The sequence below is a fragment of the Bipolaris sorokiniana genome, assembly GCF_000338995.1.
Source record: "Bipolaris sorokiniana ND90Pr unplaced genomic scaffold COCSAscaffold_9, whole genome shotgun sequence".
NCBI lineage: Eukaryota > Fungi > Ascomycota > Dothideomycetes > Pleosporales > Pleosporaceae > Bipolaris > Bipolaris sorokiniana.
The window spans coordinates 232,241-249,667 of NW_006911903.1; the positions used below are offsets into that span (position 1 = coordinate 232,241).

Below are 17,427 nucleotides of genomic sequence, written 5' to 3' on the forward strand. Positions count from 1 at the left end.
AGCGAAACTACCTCGCATGCAATCAATAAAACTAGAAAATGGCGACCCCTTTAAGTAGTGCCAAACTACCTCAGAATATTGCTGACTAGGTCCTTAATTACTTAGGTACCTATAGCTCCAGTTATTGTAAACTAATATTTGAAAACTGAACTAAGGTATCTCATCGTGGACTATCTTTTCTTTAGCCGTCAGTTTCATTCTCTTATCCAGCAGCGACATCAGTACCCGGTCTGTACCCTTCTTCAGCCACGAAGCGTCGTGTGCGAGTGCTATATGAGCCCCGTAATCAGTTTCTAATGTCCGCAGCTTAGCCATGGTATCTCTAGCAGATGTAATGTCTGTGTGGAGGGACATGGGCTTTAGGTTGGGGCCTGGAAACTGGGCAATTTCTTGCACGCCATCGAGTAATTCCCTAGTTCGTTAGCAGATTTCCAGCACACCTAAGCGTGACAAACCTCGAATGACAACCTGAACCCAGATTTTGTTAGTCAACGCTAACGACTGTGCCTATGGAGCAACTTACAATCGCTCCCAAGAATGACCCATTCACCATTTTGCAATCTGGCAGCGGCAGCAAGATTGCCTGGCATGTGTCCCGGTGCATTCAAAACCCAAAAGCTGCCGTCTCCAAAATAATCTAGAGCATTTTCGAACGGTCCGAATTGTTTCCAATCGCCCTGTAGTTCTTCCCAAGTCTCGGTGGCGTGATCCGGGTCAAAGAAGCGCCCATCCCACTGCAAGTCAGGGTCTTTCCAATGACCCGGCTGGCATGCTGATTTTGTGCCTGGACCAAAACACGCCTTTGCATTTGGAAACAAGTCGGAAATTGGTCGGCAATGGTCCCAGTGAGCGTGACTGGTTGTTTGTTAGTCGATACATGCTGCATGCCTCGATGATGACCTTGTACCTAAACAGAACTGTATCAATATCTGTGGTTGGAACGCCTCTTTCAAACAACTGTTGCACAATGGTACGCTTTGGGCCAACATGATTGACGTACTGCAGCATGTGCTTGTCCACCCAAGGCGTGTAGCAGCTTCGGTCCTGTGGCAAAGTTAGCCAAAGACCGCCAATTGCAGTTTTCCCAGTACACTGACCTCATCTAAGCCCAAGTCCCAAAGTACATGTCTACCCTTGTGCGCAATATAAAATGCCCAATTGTACATGCGAAAGGTCCCACTCCCGCCAGCATGCATGCGGCTCAAATCAGCAACGAAACTGCCGCCATCAAGTAGCGAGAGACTGACGAAAGCATCCGTAGAGGGCAGATTGAACTTATCTCGTATCATGATGCACGTAAACCTTGACTGGCATGGTACAACAGTCTAGATGACTCGTTATCACTATTCACAATTATCAGCGCGGATGCATTGAGCCGCTCCAAATCACAGCCTATAAGGGCCATTCCAAGTACATATCTGAAATGCATAAGTGGTACGTATTCTTGACCTTCTACTTGCCGTGTGTGGATGTCGTGCTCTGCCCCACTAGTCGAATGGTTAGTAGAGCGGGGTAGTCGGCTCATACTACACGCACACCGACTTCTTTCCGCCTTCATCCGAACATGTACCGATACTATCGCCTTCCCCAACTGTGATACAGGCAGGTATCAAGGCATTTTTATTTAACGATACCAGGCATTACAGCTGCATCACACTCCTCACGACCGCCTCTTGTCTCCTTGCGATAATCAACATGTCCGCCACTCTCAACCATCCAGCGCTCGGGGAAATCAAGGGAAACCAGAGAGATGGAGTCGCACAATTCTTAGGTCTTAAATACGCCTCGATAAAAGACCGATTCGCGCCACCAGAATTGGTAGATAATTATGGGCCTGATAACACAGATGCTACCAAGTTTGGGTACCTATTACATACTTTTCTTTCACCCAACAGCTGCTAAATCAATCCAGACCTTCTCCAATAGCGCCAGCTGGCACCATTCATGCTGAATTTGGCTTCATCCAGCATTCCCTGCCATTACCAGAGGCTCCGGCACAGTCAGACCTTGAAGGTCTGAATCTTAACATTACTGTACCTACAGACAAAAGTGGTTCCATCGACTCAAATGCAAAGTTACCGGTCTACGTTTTCATACATGGAGGTGGATTCGCAATTGGAAGTAGCTGGTACCCGCAATATGACCCGGCTGCTCTTGTGAAAATGTCGGTTGGATTGAAAAAGCCTATAATTGGCATCACTATCAAGTAGGTCTGGCTGGTAGTAGTACAATGACTCCATTCTAAACCAATCAGTTACCGATTGGGTGTCACAGGATTTATGACATCAGCTGAACTACGAAAAGCCGGATACAAAGCAAATAACGGCCTTCATGACCAACGCACTGCACTGCAGTGGGTTAAGAAATTCATAGGTGGCTTTGGTGGCGACCCCAATCAGATCACAGCGTGCGGAGAAAGTGCTGGAGCTGGTACGTTCAACAATCAGTGACCTTGAAAGCGTGACTGACTCTCATAGTGTCTGTGATATACTTACTGAGCTCGAAAGAGCCATTGATGAAGCAAGGTCTCAGTACTGGAGGAACACCACTCCTCGTTTTACCCATTCCAGAATCCGAGGCAGAGTTGGCCTACCAAAATGTCATTGAAGCATTTGGACTCGCAGAAATGTCTCCAGAAGATCGCATTAAGGCTCTCTTGGCCTTGCCAGTTGACGATCTTGTGCAAAAGGCACCACTATCAGCGCATATGATGCCTTCCATGGACAATGATACAGTACCTGGCTTCCCTGATTTCTCAACTGTTTCATCTCAAGAAGAAAAACCCAATTTCCTGCTTCCTGGTCGAAAATGGTGCAAAGCCTTGATGCTAGGAGACTCGAAGCTTGATGTAAGCTCCTGTGCAAGTGGTAAAGGAGCAAAAGCTAACGATATCTAGGGCAGCATTTTCGCATACACCATGCTAGATGCCCGTAAGCCTGGCATTGCCCAAGCATTCATCAACTCTTGCAATAAAACATTGTCCGCCCAGCCAGAAGTAGCTACAGAATTACTCGCGGCTTACAACATCACTGCTTCCACTTCAGATGACGAGGCAATCCTCGCCTTTGTACGCTTCGCGTCTGACATCTGCTTTTACGCTGCCTCACGTGCATTTGCCCAGGGTTGGCCAAATACATCCGAAACAAAACTCTTCCTTTATCACTTCAACGAGGGTATACCTTGGGAAGGTCGATTCAAAGGCGAAGCCGGCCATATCCTCGACGTAGCGTATCTGTTTCAAAATTTCAACGAACATTTGGACGATGCGCAACTTAAGGTAGCTAGGGAATACGGACAGGATTTTATCAAATTCGTCAATGGCGAGAATCCATGGCCGCCGGTACATCAGGACGAGCTGAGCGCAAAGGTATATGGGCCGAGCGCCGAAGGTGTGACAAGTAGATGGGTGCCAGACGGTGCCCCCACAAAGATTGGGCGAGACGAGCACGTATTGAAGTTCGGAGAGAAAATCGGGTTCGACGCAGTACTCAAGGTCTTTAATGACTATTTTCACAACAAGTAGCTATACAGGAAGACTGATGTCACGTTGAATGGGGAGCAGGTCCACCTAGACTAGACGACAATGTCCAGAAAATCACAAAATATCAAAATATCAAAATATCAAACGTGAAACTATGCGGGAGAGTTACTATTCCAGCACTTGCTACTAATCCCCTCAGCCCACCGCCTCCAACGACGCATACGCTGGCGCAGGTACATCTTCACTAATATCCCCCCAAGCCGACCAATGCGTCCCAACCAACTTCCTCTGCTCCACTTCATCCGCAATCGCAATCGCCATATCCCCAACACTAATCCCCGTCAAGCGCCCCTCAAAAATATCCTTCCCCTCCTGCTGCTCCCCCAAAAGCACCATATCATCCACATGAACCTCATACTTGCCCATCCGCTTTCCCGGCCGATACAACGCAGGCGGCGAAACAAAACTCCAGTTGAAATCTGTCCTACCATCAAAAAACATGTACGCCGTACGCCCCGCTTTAATGAAGTCGCTCGCATCGTCTTTGCTCCGGATGTGGCGCTCGTACTCTGCAATCACAGCCAAATCTTCTTCTGATGGTGGCGAGGCTAGACGCGCAATGCGGTACCGACGCAGCGCCGTGCCCATGATGCCGAGGCGCTCTTCCATGTACGCAATGTGAGCGAGGGATGTGGAGATTGCGCGGCGGTAGGCGAGGAAGAAATCTGGGTGGTCGACGCAGGGGAGTGAGGTGCCCGGGACGTGGAGGGAGCCTGCGCCGCCGACGAAGAGGAAGTAGGAGGTTGGGTTTAGTTTGTGGGCGAGGATGATTTTGCGGACGGATTCTAGGAAGGGCACTTGGGGGTTTTTTGTGTTAGTTTCTATGTCCTGAAATTTGATCTTTTTTATTTTCTTTTGTTGTTTTTTGCATGTAGTCTTCTCAAATGAGTTACTCCAAGTAAACACACACACACACACACATGAGCGCAGAAGAAAGTAGGAAGAAATCAAAACGTACTATATAACAATGCCCCTGCTCCTGATGTATGAGGTCCAAACTCACATACTAGCGCATCAGCATCTTTGAACTTTCCAGCTATTTCTTCGATCGATCCTGTGTCTATATCTACAGGTCGGGCGATATAACGCTCGTGCTTTCCAAGTTTTGCTGGGTTGCGCGATATCCCGATTACAGTGTGACCTCGATTTAGTAGTTCAACAGAGAGGTATGAGCCACCGAAACCTGCTGGACCAATCACAGCAACTTTGAGGGGAGAAGAAGGAGACATGACTGGAATGAAGTAGTTGGTTTGGGTTTCTTTGGAGAGGATGGAGACTGGTGGATGTACACTACGTAGAAGAGGATTCTGTTTTTATTACCCCCTGCAGTGGTACTCTACAAGATTGTTACACAAATACATATCCATGCTGAAACAGGATTACACAATTTACAACAGCCGATGCAGTATGGGGCCGAGGCTGATGTGTTGGGGATGCTGCGTTGGGGAAGAGAGGGGTACATGTGGGGCAGCATAAACTGGTGTGCGGTCTAAACAGAACTAGGGTGCATGTAGACATCTACTACTGACTAAGGTTGAAGAATAGAATTCATGGTTTCAGAAAACGGCATTTTCATAAATATCAATATCATAGGCTAAGTGAAATTATTGGTGAAAAGAAAATAATCAACGACTTTGGACATTATGGCAGAAGATTATGCATTCATCGGTACTCTCACCAAGACCAGCAAACACGGATGTGTATACGAAGAACATTTATTGACAACTATGGGATAGGTCTGGGTGCAATGGGCTATGCAATGGCATCCAACATACGCCTCAAAATGCCTTCAACCTCCACTCTCTACATCAACGACATCAACACCTCATCCTGTACACGCTTCAAGTCCGAATACTCTAGCCACGGTCCCATAGAAATCAGCGCCTCAGCAAGAGAAGCCGCCGAAAAAGCCAAATACCTTATCTCCATTGTACCCGACGGTACAGACGTGAAAAAAGTATATCTAGACCCCGGAACCGGCGTCATCGCCGCGCGCAAAGATGAAGAAAGGATAATGCTAGAATGCAGCACCATCGACGTGCAAACCACAAAAGAAGTCGGCGCAGCACTTCAGCACGCAGGGCTAGGAACATACATCGACGCGCCCGTATCCGGCGGCGTCCCCGCCGCCCAAGCAGGCACCTTATCCCTCCTAATCGGCCACCCACCTCCCTCCTGCCCAACCTCCAACCCCAAACTATCCACCCGCCTCACCCATATCTTATCTATGCTGGGTCCCGCCTCAAAGTTTTTCTACCTATCCACCCTCGGCGCAGGCCTAACCGCCAAAATCGCAAACAACTACCTCTCGGGCACCATTCTCCTCGCAACAGCCGAGGCCCTGGCGCTAGGTATATCGCACGGCCTCGACCCGTCCGTCCTCTACTCCGTCATCAAATCCAGCACGGGACAGTCCTGGATGTGCGATCACGTCATGCCGGTGCCGAATGTGCAGACGGAGTACTGGGTCCCGAGTAACAGCGGGTATAAACCAGGGTTTAAGACGCAGATGATGATTAAGGATTTGGGACTGGGGGTCCAGAGTGCGAGACAAGTGGGGACGGGGTGTAGCATGGCGGAGAAGGCGCTGGAGATTTGGGAGCAAGCGGCGCGGGACGAGCGGTGTAGGGATAGGGATGGGAGTAGTGTTTATTTGTTTGTTGGGGGGAAGTTGCCGGAGGGGTATGAGGATAGGGGGAGGAGGGGGGAGGATGGGACGTGGGAGTTTGGGGAATAGGGTTATGAGAAGGAGGAGATGGGGACGAGTCAGTATGTAGTTCATTGGGACAAAAATCGTGTAGATTGATGTAGGAATTAGATTAATGTCCAAGGGAAAAAAAGGCAATTAGTTTTCTTAGTAACATGATTCAATAACCGATGTAACTGTCCGTGTTACAGGATACGTGATGTTTGCCCCCGCGCTCCAGATAAAGCTCAATCGATCTAACGCTGCCCACAACCCGGACCATCAATCGAACAGCTGGTTCTTAAGAGCAGTAGGCTGTTCCATCAGATTGGGGTATACAACCATTCCATGCAGTGCAACGCATCTAACATTGAGTTAGAACCATGGAAGTGAAAAGGTATAGTTCATACTTACCCTGCATTTGTACGTCTTGGAGTCATTACCATTGCCGCATATCTGCAAATCTGGGTTGCAGAGCTAGAAAACTAGTATTAGAGATTTGTACGAGTATGTGAGGAGGCTATCAACTCACAAAGGGTGCGAAAGACGAGCTAATTTGAGATTCTTGCGGCTGTCTAGGCCATACTCGTACTGATGTTGGTGCACGCTTGTCAACATCTTCGTTGGCACGAATGATCCCGGCATGGATTGTCCCGGCAGCAGCTAGAAGAAGCAAGATCTTATTCAGGTCGATTATCATTTTGAACGACTGATTCCTCGGTTGTTCGAACTCGAAGTTTGGTATAATCTTGGCGTATAATGCGGTGATGGTGGGTGCAAAAGCAAACAGTTTACTAGAGCATAGATAACAGTGTCGTCAATAGTGTTAAATACTAGTTCACAAACCTCCCCAATATAGAATCGAGTCATTCCAAGACTCTTAGTAAGCACTAAGTCTCAGGTTTTACTAAGGAAAAATCACGGTATCATTATAGTAAGCGCCGAACTGTCGAACATCTTGGACATTTTGCTCTAGTAGTATGACCTATTAGCTAATTTCGGTCGCGATCTTCGTATTGCGGCACAATTACACTCATCGTATTGCGTCACTTCAAGGCTTGGAACGGGAAGCTCGGGGCTCAAACCGTTGTAGATGCGGGTTAAGAAGTGAGTTTCTAGATTAAGATCGTCTACTATCATTAGCTATATAGGCAAGAAGCTCAGCAGTGACTATTGGAGAAACCATTGATCATTGATTACTTACTGAAACATGAGGGTGTCTTTAGATAGCTAAAGAGATTTTCTAAAAGAGCCCTATTGTTCCCTCACATTGACGTAAGATAAACATATACTACATATCTAGTTATGCATGTAATACACTTGAATGTGCACGGATACTAATCGAGGTTTTATCTCAAACTGGCGTACTTACGTACGTAACACACAGCTTAGACGCCATCTCATCCGTTCAAGGCTCTTCTCATTAATCGCAATAGAATATAAGACGTAATACATGAATTCATCCCTATCAAGCTTCCAAACGCCCAAAGTTTTCAACATCCGATCATCTGACCATCACCCTCCCCAATCAAACTACCATCTCCTTCAACCCCTCACTAACCTTAAACGGCGCCTCAGTCTTACTCCGAATCTCATCAACCGTCACACCCTTCGCATGCTCAATCAACGTCAGCCCCTCGACGCGATCGCACTCAAACACCGCCAGATCGGTGATAATCGTACTGACGCACTTCTGGCCTGTGAGCGGGAATGTGCATTGCCTGAGGATCTTGGGATTGCCCTTCTTGTCGACGTGTTCCATGGTGATGACGACTTTGGTTTGGGTGGGGTTGGCGACGAGGTCCATGGCGCCGCCGATGCCTTTGACTTTGCCGGGGAGCATGAAGTTTGCTAGGTCTAGAACTGAGAGTCAGAGAAATATTTTTGATGGGTTGTTAGGAGGGGGAAAAGAGACTTACCTCCGTATTGGTTTACTTGCATGGCGCCGAGCATGGCGACGTCTATCCGTCCGGAGCGGATCATGCCGAATGACTCGTGGCTTCCGAATGTTGATGCGCCTTTGATGAGTGTGACTGTTTCTTTTCCTGCGTTGATCAGGTCTGGGTCCTGTTTTTGTGTAAGTTTGTCTCTTGTGTATACCAAGATGTCATGTGCATACCTCCTCTCCTGGCTTGGGGTACCTTCCCATACCCAGAATGCCGTTCTCAGACTCGAGTATGATTTCAGTGCCCTCGGGCAGGAAAGCAGGTGCTGCAAGCGGCATGCCAATACCAAGGTTGACGTACATGCCGTCCTTGAGCTCTTGTGCTGCGCGCTTGATGATACGCTCACGTTTTTGTGATGCTTCGGATGATCCTGATGCACTGTCAGTTCCCGAAGCCTCTTTACTATAAATTTCACTCAAGACGTACCACCTTCCAAAAGCGCCTTCTTCTGCTCTTCAGGGCTCTTCCAGAACACCTTTCTTTCAATCTCTTTGCCTACTGTGCTCTTAATCACTCTCTTGACATAGATTCCCTGGAGATGGATATCCTCAGGTGCAATCTCGCCATCCTCAACAATCTCATCTGCTTCGACAATCGTCATCTTCGCGTTCTTGCCCATTGCTTCGTTGAAGTTGTTTTGTGCTTTTCGGAACTGGCAGTTACCGAGACGGTCGGCTTTGGCAACTTTGACGAATGCATAGTCTCCGAAAATAGCCTCTTCCATGACATACGACTTTCCATTGAATTCACGTGTTTCCTTTGGTGGTGCCATTTTTGCGATCGTTCCGTCAGTGTTGTAACGGACTGGCAGTTCACCAGTTTGTACTACATCATGTTAGTCAACATTCTTCGTTACCAGTCCTTTACAACCCCCACCTATTGTTCCGTATGCAGCCGGTGTGTAAAATGCCGGTACGCCCGCAGCACCCGCAGCACACTTCTCCGCAATGGTACCCTGAGGGGTCAACTGCAGACTTAATTCTCCCTTCAAGTACATTTGCTCAAACACCTTGTTGTCTCCAATATAACTCGCAATCATGGTACCAATCTGCTTGGTCTCCAGAAGTTGTCCCAGTCCAACGCCAGGCATACCCGCGTTGTTGCTGACAACTGTGAAGTTTGTAAGGTCGGATCGATCGCGTAGAGCATTGATGAGGGTGTTCGGTACTCCAGAGAAGCCAAAGCCACCAACCAGTAGCGTGGAGTCAGACTTCATGTCCTTGATGGCTTCTTGTGCGGAAGAGACTATCTTGTTGATTGCCGGTCGTGATGCGCTGGCGGAGAAGAAACGCATACCCGTCGCCGGGCCACGGCGGCGCGCCGAAAAGAGCAGAGATCTTTGCATTGCGGAAGGCTTTGGTCGTTGTACAATAAGAAATAAATTAAAGTTGATATCAGTGTGCTTAATTCGACCAGTATGTGTTCAGGTGTTGTCGAGTTGCCAGATGTTTGGAAGATTTACTGTACTCCAGCACAAGGGTATCTACGTCACAGCGACAGGTTGCAATATTCTTTACTGTCGTCAACGCCTAAAGATGATAAAGAAATTGTGGTGGTGAGAAATCTGGAGCGGAGAAGACACTCCCCACACGAACAGCACGAGGCTATGCATCATTGTTACTAGCGAGTTGGGGCAGACCGACACAAATGCCGTGCCAATGGCGGGTGAGAATGTCTCCACAATCGGAGGAGGCGGAAAAGAGCTTAACCGAGGACATTGCGGAGGTTGCGGGCAAAACGCAAGTTGATTGGTCGTATCATGTAGCGGAAAAAGCCATGGAGCTCGGACATGGAAAAGGTTTCCACCGCTTGTATGGAAAATGTTTCCGCTGTTCAGATAGAGCATAGTTAGTTCATCTGCTGATGGCACCTCGGTCTTGTACAACTACTAGTTTGATTCATCGATTAGGCTACAATTTAATTACATCTACTACAGTACTTTGCCTTGCTTCTAGTGTATGTTTCAATAGAGGTCACACACAATTTTCTTCACTGCAGGAAATATTAGCTTCTGAATGTGAGATTGCTGGCAGAATTACTTACAGCTAGCAAAATCTTTGTGTTCTTTACTGTGCAGTGCGCGCAACGCGATAGCTTCTTCTTCAGCTTCGCCCGTTGGCACGTTGTACTGGAGGATTGTCAGTAATTGTAGCTTAAACGTGTTCAAGCAACTCACGGCTGTCAATGTAGTCTTGTGCCCTAGCTCCTCAACTAGGCCAGCAATGGCATCAGCGACGACGTGCGAATCCTTCTCGTCGCTACCGGCACTTTGTTTGCCAATATACGGGATGATCCTGGCAATCTGCTTTGCTTCTTCTAGGTTACTAGCCTTGAAGTGTACTGTAGGTGCTAGACTGAGACAACTGGTGATGCCGTGCGGAATATTGTATGTAGCACCGATCGCATGACCGATGCTATGACTGAGACCAACACCGCCGGTATAGAGGAAAGGAAAGAGTGAAGAATAACATGCAATGAAAAGCTTTGTGCGAACTTCAGGGTCGTTGGGATTGGCTTTTGACTGGGGCAAGTAGGTGAAAAGATCTTTGATGGCCTCCAGAGCCATGCGCTTCGTAGGTATTTCGGCTGCAAGCGGGTGGTACATGAGCTCTACTGCATGATCCAAAGAGCGTATCTAATTCAAGTTAGTCAAAATTCAAGAAAAAGTTCCTGGTGCTGTGTCTACTCCATACCCCTGTGCTAGTCCAGAGATTGAGAGGTGTATATAAGGCAATATTTCCATCATAAACCACGGCTGATGATAGTTAGAAAGTGCTCAGACATCGTGAGATATGTTACTACCCACCCTTAGGTACCAGTTCCGGGTGGCTGACCGCAATCTTATGCTTCTCTTCAGTGGTAAAACCTGCATTTTGTGTGGTTTCAGCTACACTGAGCGTTGTTGGGACAGCAATACTGGGTATCCATTTCCCTGTCTCCTGATGGATGTTGTATGCGATGGCCTTTGCCGAGTCGATGGGTGATCCACCTCCTATAGACACAAGCACATCGCAACCTGACTTTGCCATCAAGGATGTTGCTTCCTTAATGTCCTGGATCGGCCTAGATGAAATCAGTCTCAAGTGAGATGGAGTGATTGTAAACTACTTACGCATGCTGACCAATCTTACTGAATGTACCGCCATGAGCTGATCCTAGAGTCTTCTCAATATTTTTAATCACTGGTGTCTTCTCATACAACGACCGGCCTGTGATGATGAAGGCTTTTGTCGCACCGAGCTCGCTGATGACATCTACAAGCTGGTTGCTTGTTCCTAACATGAATAATTAGCTCTGTTGAGAAAATCGAGGCAGTTTATTCACCATTGCCGTATATCATGAGCTTGATGGGCGATGCTCTGTACACTCCCTTGGTAGAGGAGTCAATGCTGCCATTCTGGTACTTGTTCGGAAGAGCCATTGTGTAGTGTCGCTTTTGTCTTAGTATGTGGGCAAAGATGGTGAAAGTGAATTGTTGCGTCTTCATACAGGCTAGATCCGGCAAACATTAGTGTCATGCTGCACCATTCGTCATGGAGGGGTCTCCGGCGTCGCCCCACACAGACAATAGCCCCGCCACAGCGACTACCGCGACCACATGCGGTAGTCCCTGCACCGTGTTTGACTATGCATTACATATGTAGAGCGCCACTTGATCGCAGTGGATCATTGGATCTTGAATCTTCGCGAAAATGGCAAGTTTTAGCAGAGCAGCACGAAATATTCTGCAGAAGAACCCAAATGATGTTGTACTGCTTTCTGCTGTCAGGTCACCAATCAATCGGAGTTTCAAGGGTGGATTCAAAGATGCGCATCCAGAGGATATTCTAATGCCGGTAGGTTCTATTGTTTATAAATCTCGGGCTATCGTTAAACCTTTCCAGGTCATGCAGGCTGCTGTACAGCGAGCCGGGATCGAAAAGAGCGACGTCAACGACGTCTTGATAGGAAACGTTCTCGCTGAACTTGGTTTTGCGAAGACCGGACGAATGGCGCTCAACCATGCTGGCTTCCCGAACTCAACTACTTTCCACACAGTCAACCGTCAATGCTCGAGTAGCTTGCAGGCAATAACCCACATAGCGCATTCAATCATGGTAGGCCAGGTGGACGTGGGGCTTGCTGGAGGCGTGGAAAGCATGTCGAGGAACTACAGCTCGCGGGGCATTCCAACGGACGTTTCGCCTACACTTTTAGAATCAAACGTCAAGGATGCCCGCGATTGCCTCATGCCCATGGGCATCACATCGGAAAACGTAGCGGAAAGATATGGTGTTGATAGGAAGTCACAAGACGAGTACGCTGTACGAAGCCACGGACGTGCGAGTCGTGCACAAAAAGAAGGCCGCTTCGATTGGGAAACTGTGCCTGTCAAGGTGCGAAGAATCGATGAAGCGAGCGGGCAACCAGCAGAATTTGAAGTCACCAAAGACGACGGTATCCGACACGGACTGACTTTTGAGAAAGTTTCAACGCTCAAGCCTGTATTTGGCGAGAAGGGCAAGAGTACTGCAGGCAACTCGTAAGGCGTTCTTCCAACTTGCAGTTGCAAAGCTAACAACGTAGCTCTCAAATCTCTGACGGAGCATCTTCGACGATCCTTGCTCGACGTTCGTGGGCAGAAGCTCGTGGACTTCAACCACTAGGCCGCTTTGTAGGCACACAGATCAAGGGCTGTGCGCCGGATGAGATGGGTATCAGCCCCATCTTCGCCATACCAGCGTTGCTGAAATGGACAGGAATAGAGCTCAAGGATGCGGACATTATCGAACTGAACGAGGCGTTTGCGAGCCAGACGATTGCATGCATCCGGAAACTGGGGCTGGATGAAGAAAAGGTTAATCCAAATGGTGGGGCTATAGCGCTTGGGCATCCCACTGGGGCCACGGGTGCGCGTCAGACAGCAACGCTGTTCGGGGAGCTGCGGCGTCAGGACAAGGAGATTGGCATTGTGAGCATGTGCGCCAGCACTGGCCTAGGCGTGGCATCGTTGTTTGTTCGAGAGTCGTAGCATATTTGAATAGAGTTTTAGTGGTCAAGCATGATGGTGGTGGTGACAGTAAAGACAATGACCGTAGAACTCAACGCGTGCATGCGGGATTGACACGAGGTCACGTGAACTCTTGCGCCACCGCTAAGCGCAGGACCCGCCCGCCCCGGTATTTCCACACGTCCGCCCATATGCATAGACTCCACTCTTGTCTTCCCCACACTGAGGCTGCATCTCACGTCCCACACGCCCGGCTTCCACTGTCCACCGCCTACAGCAAGGAGCCGCCATGTTGTGTCTGCCGCAGCGGGCCTTTTTGAAAGGTTTATCTCCTTTCAAGGCCCATTGAGTTTTACCCCATCACAAAGCTACTCATCATGTTCTTGCTTCGACGCGCCCCACTACGTGCAGTTCCACGACTAAGCACTATTCGTCCTCAGCGGCGACTGCTCGGCAGCGTCAGTGCAATTGATTCGGTCATCTTTCGCACCCTCTTTGGCACGGATGAGATTCGAAAAGTGTTCGACGACAAGGCATATATTGACCGATGCGTCGACGCTGAGACAGCCCTGGCCAGGGCACAATCGAAATGCAACGTCATCCCCTCCCACATTGGAGAAGTCGTGACATCGAAAGCCAGGGAGGCACAGTTGGACTACGATAAGTTACGTCGTGAGACTGAAATTGTCGGATACCCCATCTTCCCGTTGGTACGCCAGTTGTCTGCATCCTGTGGTGATGAGGCCGGCCGTTACGTGCATTGGGGCGCCACAACGCAGGATATCATGGATTTGGCAAGCATTCTGCAGATGAAAGAAGGCCTCCAGATTGTTGAGCGCACTCTGCGGTCCGTCATCAAGAATCTTGAACATCTCTCGAGAAAGCATCGAGATACACCCATGGCTGGTCGCACCCACTTGCAACATGCTCTTCCTATTACCTTTGGCCACAAGTGTGCCATTTGGCTTTCTGGCTTTCAAAGACACCTTGAACGCCTAGAACAGCTTAGAGACCGCGCGCTGATGGTGCAATTTGGAGGAGCTGCGGGTTCCTTGGCTTCACTTGGCTCAGGCGACGACGGCATTCGCGTTCGAAAGGAGATGGCAAAAGACCTAGGACTTACAGATCCTCCCATCACTTGGCATGTTGCACGAGACGGCGTTGCCGAGATCACCAATTATCTTGCACTTGTTGGCGGATCTCTAGGAAAGTTGGCCCTGGACATTATCATCATGTCATCAAACGAGCTCTCCGAGGTATCAGAGCCGTTTGTACCGCACCGAGGCGCTTCGTCTACTATGCCGCAAAAGAGGAACCCCATTTCAAGCGAGGTCATCCTGGCGGCGTCAAAGATCTTGCGGTCAAATGCGGGCTTGGTGCTTGATGGCATGGTGTCAGATTTCGAACGCGCTTCTGGCCCATGGCATCTGGAATGGGTGGCTGTCCCAGAGAGTTTTGTCATTGCGGTTGGTGCACTCAACCAGGCTGACTTTGCGCTTTCCGGGCTAGTCGTGAATCCCAAACAAATGCTCACAAATCTGTATTCGACAAGGGGTCTTATCGTGGCCGAGGCTGTCATGATGGGTCTTGCGCCACATGTTGGTCGCTCAAAAGCGCACGATATCGTGTACGAGGCATGCAAGGAGAGTATAGAGCGTGATACCAGCTTGTTGGAAGCTCTACAGACACGGTCTGAGATAACAGACAAGATCTCTAATGAGGAATTAAGCTCGTTATGTGATGCCAAGAACTATCTTGGCTCGTGTGGACTTATGGTAGATGAAGTCTTAGCTGCATCAAAATAGCATACTAAATGATGATTGTTATAAATTAGCCGCTCAGTTTGATGACCGTTGACTTGCAACTTTGCCATGGCACATCTGAGTAAGCACTAGGTTTCTCCTCAACTTCGAGAAGGCACCCCGCAAACGAAGAATGATAAGGCCCACGATGTGGTTCCATCTCCCAAGCAACAGGTAAGACACTCTGACCTCGCGAGTCCCACTAACCCGGTCTCTTGCAGCTCCTGGAAACCATATACCGAAGGCCTAACCCCGCTATCATGCGCATTAGGCCCCGCCACCACATCATGCACAGACCGATCATCTAGTGGCGGCAGATGTCGGCATACAGTTCCACAAAGAGGAGAAGTCCAATATAAGGCTGATTTTTTTGACACTGTAGGTTTTGGCATATTCATTCTACGTATTCAAATATTGAACACGATGCAGGACTTCAGAGAACGCAAACTCATCACCGACCCACAAAAGGTTTTCCATTATACCGATCTCCAGAGGCTGAAGCCAACACGGGCTAATGATCCATACGACTATCAAGCAGGATGGGGAAATCGACACCAATCTGAAGTAATCCCAGGTACACTTCCAGTAGCACAGAACAACCCTCAAGAAGTCCGATTTGGCCTCTATACTGAAGGCATTACATACTCGGCATTTGCGGCTCCCCGCGCACACAACTATAGTACTTATATGTACCGCTGCCGGCCAGCGGCTGCTCACCGTATGTATTGTGTTGAATATGATGAGGTCATTACTAAGATTCAACAGAGGGATACATTCCGTTTGAGTCCAAGTCCAACATCACAAACTGTTTCTTGTCTATTAATCCAAGAGTCGAGACTCTGCCTGAACAAGCCGAGTGGAGACCATTCCCATTGCCCAAGGATGACGAGAGGATTGACTTTGCCGACGGCCTGCACACGCTTGCTGGCAGTGGTGACCCAAATATCAGAGAGGGTATTGCACTTTATGTCTACATGATCAACTCCAGCATGGACCGACGAGCATTCTGCAACGCTGACGGCGACTTCCTCATCTGCGCCCAGCAGGGGAATCTCGATATCAAGACTGAGATGGGAAAGATCTTCCTTCAGCCAGGAGAGATTTGCGTGATTCAACGTGGTATCAGATTCTGTCTCAACCTCGCTCCGGATACTCCGGTAGCCCGTGGGTACATCACAGAAGTGTGGGGCTCCATGTGGGAGCTCCCAGACCTTGGACCTCTCGGTGGCCACGGACTAGCCAATCCTCGCGACTTTCTATACCCGGTAGCTGCCATTGACGACGAGCTGCATGAGAACTGGCAAATCGTAAACAAGACCAACGGTCAACTCGTAGCCATTCAGCAAGACCACAGCCCCTTCGACCTCGTAGCATGGCATGGCAACGTCGTCCCTTACAAGTACGACTTGACCAAGTTCTCCTCCCAAAATAGCACATCAATCGATCACACCGACCCATCCATCTTCACCGTCCTAACAGCCAAATCCCGCGACCCCCTAACGCCACTCTGTGACTTCCTCTGGTTCGGACCCCGCTGGGACGTAGCAACAAACACCTTCCGTCTCCCCTACTTCCACCGCAACTCAGCCTCCGAGTTCCTCGCCTGCATATACGGCAAGGGCCTCGGCCGCAGCGACGACTTCCAGCCTGGCGGCGGCAGCTTCGAAGGGAGTCACACGCCGCATGGCGGCTTCCATGAGGGCTACCAGCACGGCATGCGGATCCACGAGAGTGAGCCGGAGAAGATACTGACAGGTGAGAAGCCGACTTAACTCCGACTCGGAAAGTGAAATTGGGGATGCTAACGAGGGAAAACAGACCAACTCACCATAATGATTGAATCCAGCCGTCTCTTCCTCTGGACCGAATACGCACGAAAAGACTGTGGCGTAATCGAAACGCATGGTACTAACTACAAGGTCTGGGATAATCTACCTGTACGTTTCCCCTTTCCCCCTTCACCTCTCCCTCTTCCCCCTCGCTTTCTTGCGTTTGGCATGCTAAGTAACCCGCAGGACCGCTTCTCATCTAACAAGCGCGCACAAGACCTCCTCGCTCGCATCAAGCAAGACAAGGTGGCTGAAAAACAGCGGCTTGCGTCGTACTACTTTGGTGGGTTCGCGCATGGTGCTAATACGAGGGATGATGATGGGGTACATAGGGAGGAGTTTGAGGAGTATTTGGGGGTGGGCAAGGTGAATGGGGTAAAAGCTTAGCCCTTTTTCTTACCTCCTTTTTTCTTATAATCGGTATGATGAGTGTAAAGCGAGGTTTTTTGCGTCACATTAGTAATTTGGGAGGATACCTTTGAAATCCGAGTTGAGCACTTGGTGGTACTTTTTGCATGCAGCGTTGCATGGGGAAATCGATACTCGTCGCCCTTTTTCCACACTATCTCACTTGCTTGCCCGTATACCATCCATACTATCACAAAAGAAAACATGTCTGTGCCTCTGTACCAT

At 49.1% G+C, this 17,427-nt stretch overlaps 9 protein-coding genes across 9 annotated transcripts; 5 read left to right on the forward strand and 4 right to left on the reverse strand.

The window, feature by feature from the left end:
• Positions 1-11: 11 nt before the first annotated feature.
• Positions 12-1,447, reverse strand: COCSADRAFT_119560 (uncharacterized protein). The gene is made up of 5 exons (XM_007702968.1): positions 1,098-1,447; positions 908-1,044; positions 524-855; positions 456-468; positions 12-412 (listed from the first exon to the last, which is right to left on the reverse strand). Exons 1-5 carry the CDS (start codon positions 1,287-1,289, stop codon positions 151-153), a joined length of 936 nt encoding a protein of 311 aa, XP_007701158.1. The 5' UTR covers positions 1,290-1,447; the 3' UTR covers positions 12-150.
• Positions 1,448-1,565: 118 nt separating this feature from the next.
• COCSADRAFT_37725 (uncharacterized protein) lies at positions 1,566-3,610 on the forward strand. Its single transcript, XM_007702780.1, has 5 exons — positions 1,566-1,862; positions 1,913-2,206; positions 2,255-2,430; positions 2,478-2,848; positions 2,897-3,610. Exons 1-5 carry the CDS (start codon positions 1,696-1,698, stop codon positions 3,521-3,523), a joined length of 1,635 nt encoding a protein of 544 aa, XP_007700970.1. The 5' UTR covers positions 1,566-1,695; the 3' UTR covers positions 3,524-3,610.
• Positions 3,611-3,676: 66 nt separating this feature from the next.
• COCSADRAFT_144675 (uncharacterized protein) lies at positions 3,677-4,770 on the reverse strand (the record flags this gene model as incomplete). Its single annotated transcript, XM_007702969.1, has 2 exons — positions 3,677-4,338; positions 4,500-4,770. The coding sequence occupies 2 exons, from the start codon at positions 4,768-4,770 to the stop codon at positions 3,677-3,679; spliced, it is 933 nt and encodes a 310-aa protein (XP_007701159.1).
• A 530-nt stretch (positions 4,771-5,300) lies between these two features.
• On the forward strand, positions 5,301-6,278 carry COCSADRAFT_144678 (uncharacterized protein; the record flags this gene model as incomplete). The annotated part of the gene is made up of 2 exons (XM_007702970.1): positions 5,301-5,522; positions 5,616-6,278. 2 exons carry the CDS (start codon positions 5,301-5,303, stop codon positions 6,276-6,278), a joined length of 885 nt encoding a protein of 294 aa, XP_007701160.1.
• Positions 6,279-6,429: 151 nt separating this feature from the next.
• Positions 6,430-7,000, reverse strand: COCSADRAFT_182164 (uncharacterized protein). The gene is made up of 3 exons (XM_007702971.1): positions 6,760-7,000; positions 6,642-6,704; positions 6,430-6,591 (listed from the first exon to the last, which is right to left on the reverse strand). The coding sequence occupies exons 1-3, from the start codon at positions 6,925-6,927 to the stop codon at positions 6,529-6,531; spliced, it is 294 nt and encodes a 97-aa protein (XP_007701161.1). The 5' UTR covers positions 6,928-7,000; the 3' UTR covers positions 6,430-6,528.
• Positions 7,001-7,617: 617 nt separating this feature from the next.
• COCSADRAFT_200493 (uncharacterized protein) lies at positions 7,618-11,630 on the reverse strand. Its single transcript, XM_007702972.1, has 12 exons — positions 11,498-11,630; positions 11,286-11,448; positions 10,980-11,236; positions 10,867-10,928; positions 10,350-10,808; positions 10,217-10,301; positions 9,813-9,955; positions 9,050-9,527; positions 8,600-8,998; positions 8,347-8,543; positions 8,147-8,294; positions 7,618-8,084 (listed from the first exon to the last, which is right to left on the reverse strand). The coding sequence occupies exons 1-12, from the start codon at positions 11,592-11,594 to the stop codon at positions 7,756-7,758; spliced, it is 2,817 nt and encodes a 938-aa protein (XP_007701162.1). The 5' UTR covers positions 11,595-11,630; the 3' UTR covers positions 7,618-7,755.
• Positions 11,631-11,824: 194 nt separating this feature from the next.
• COCSADRAFT_37728 (uncharacterized protein) lies at positions 11,825-13,225 on the forward strand. The gene is made up of 3 exons (XM_007702781.1): positions 11,825-12,009; positions 12,058-12,695; positions 12,740-13,225. The coding sequence occupies exons 1-3, from the start codon at positions 11,866-11,868 to the stop codon at positions 13,182-13,184; spliced, it is 1,227 nt and encodes a 408-aa protein (XP_007700971.1). The 5' UTR covers positions 11,825-11,865; the 3' UTR covers positions 13,185-13,225.
• A 299-nt stretch (positions 13,226-13,524) lies between these two features.
• On the forward strand, positions 13,525-14,983 carry COCSADRAFT_37729 (uncharacterized protein). The gene has a single exon (XM_007702782.1). The coding sequence runs from the start codon at positions 13,541-13,543 to the stop codon at positions 14,966-14,968; it is 1,428 nt and encodes a 475-aa protein (XP_007700972.1). The 5' UTR covers positions 13,525-13,540; the 3' UTR covers positions 14,969-14,983.
• Positions 14,984-15,388: 405 nt separating this feature from the next.
• COCSADRAFT_119584 (uncharacterized protein) lies at positions 15,389-17,376 on the forward strand (the record flags this gene model as incomplete). Its single annotated transcript, XM_007702973.1, has 4 exons — positions 15,389-15,683; positions 15,731-16,720; positions 16,784-16,902; positions 16,981-17,376. 4 exons carry the CDS (start codon positions 15,389-15,391, stop codon positions 17,179-17,181), a joined length of 1,605 nt encoding a protein of 534 aa, XP_007701163.1. The 3' UTR covers positions 17,182-17,376.
• Between the last annotated feature and the right edge of the window lie 51 nt (positions 17,377-17,427).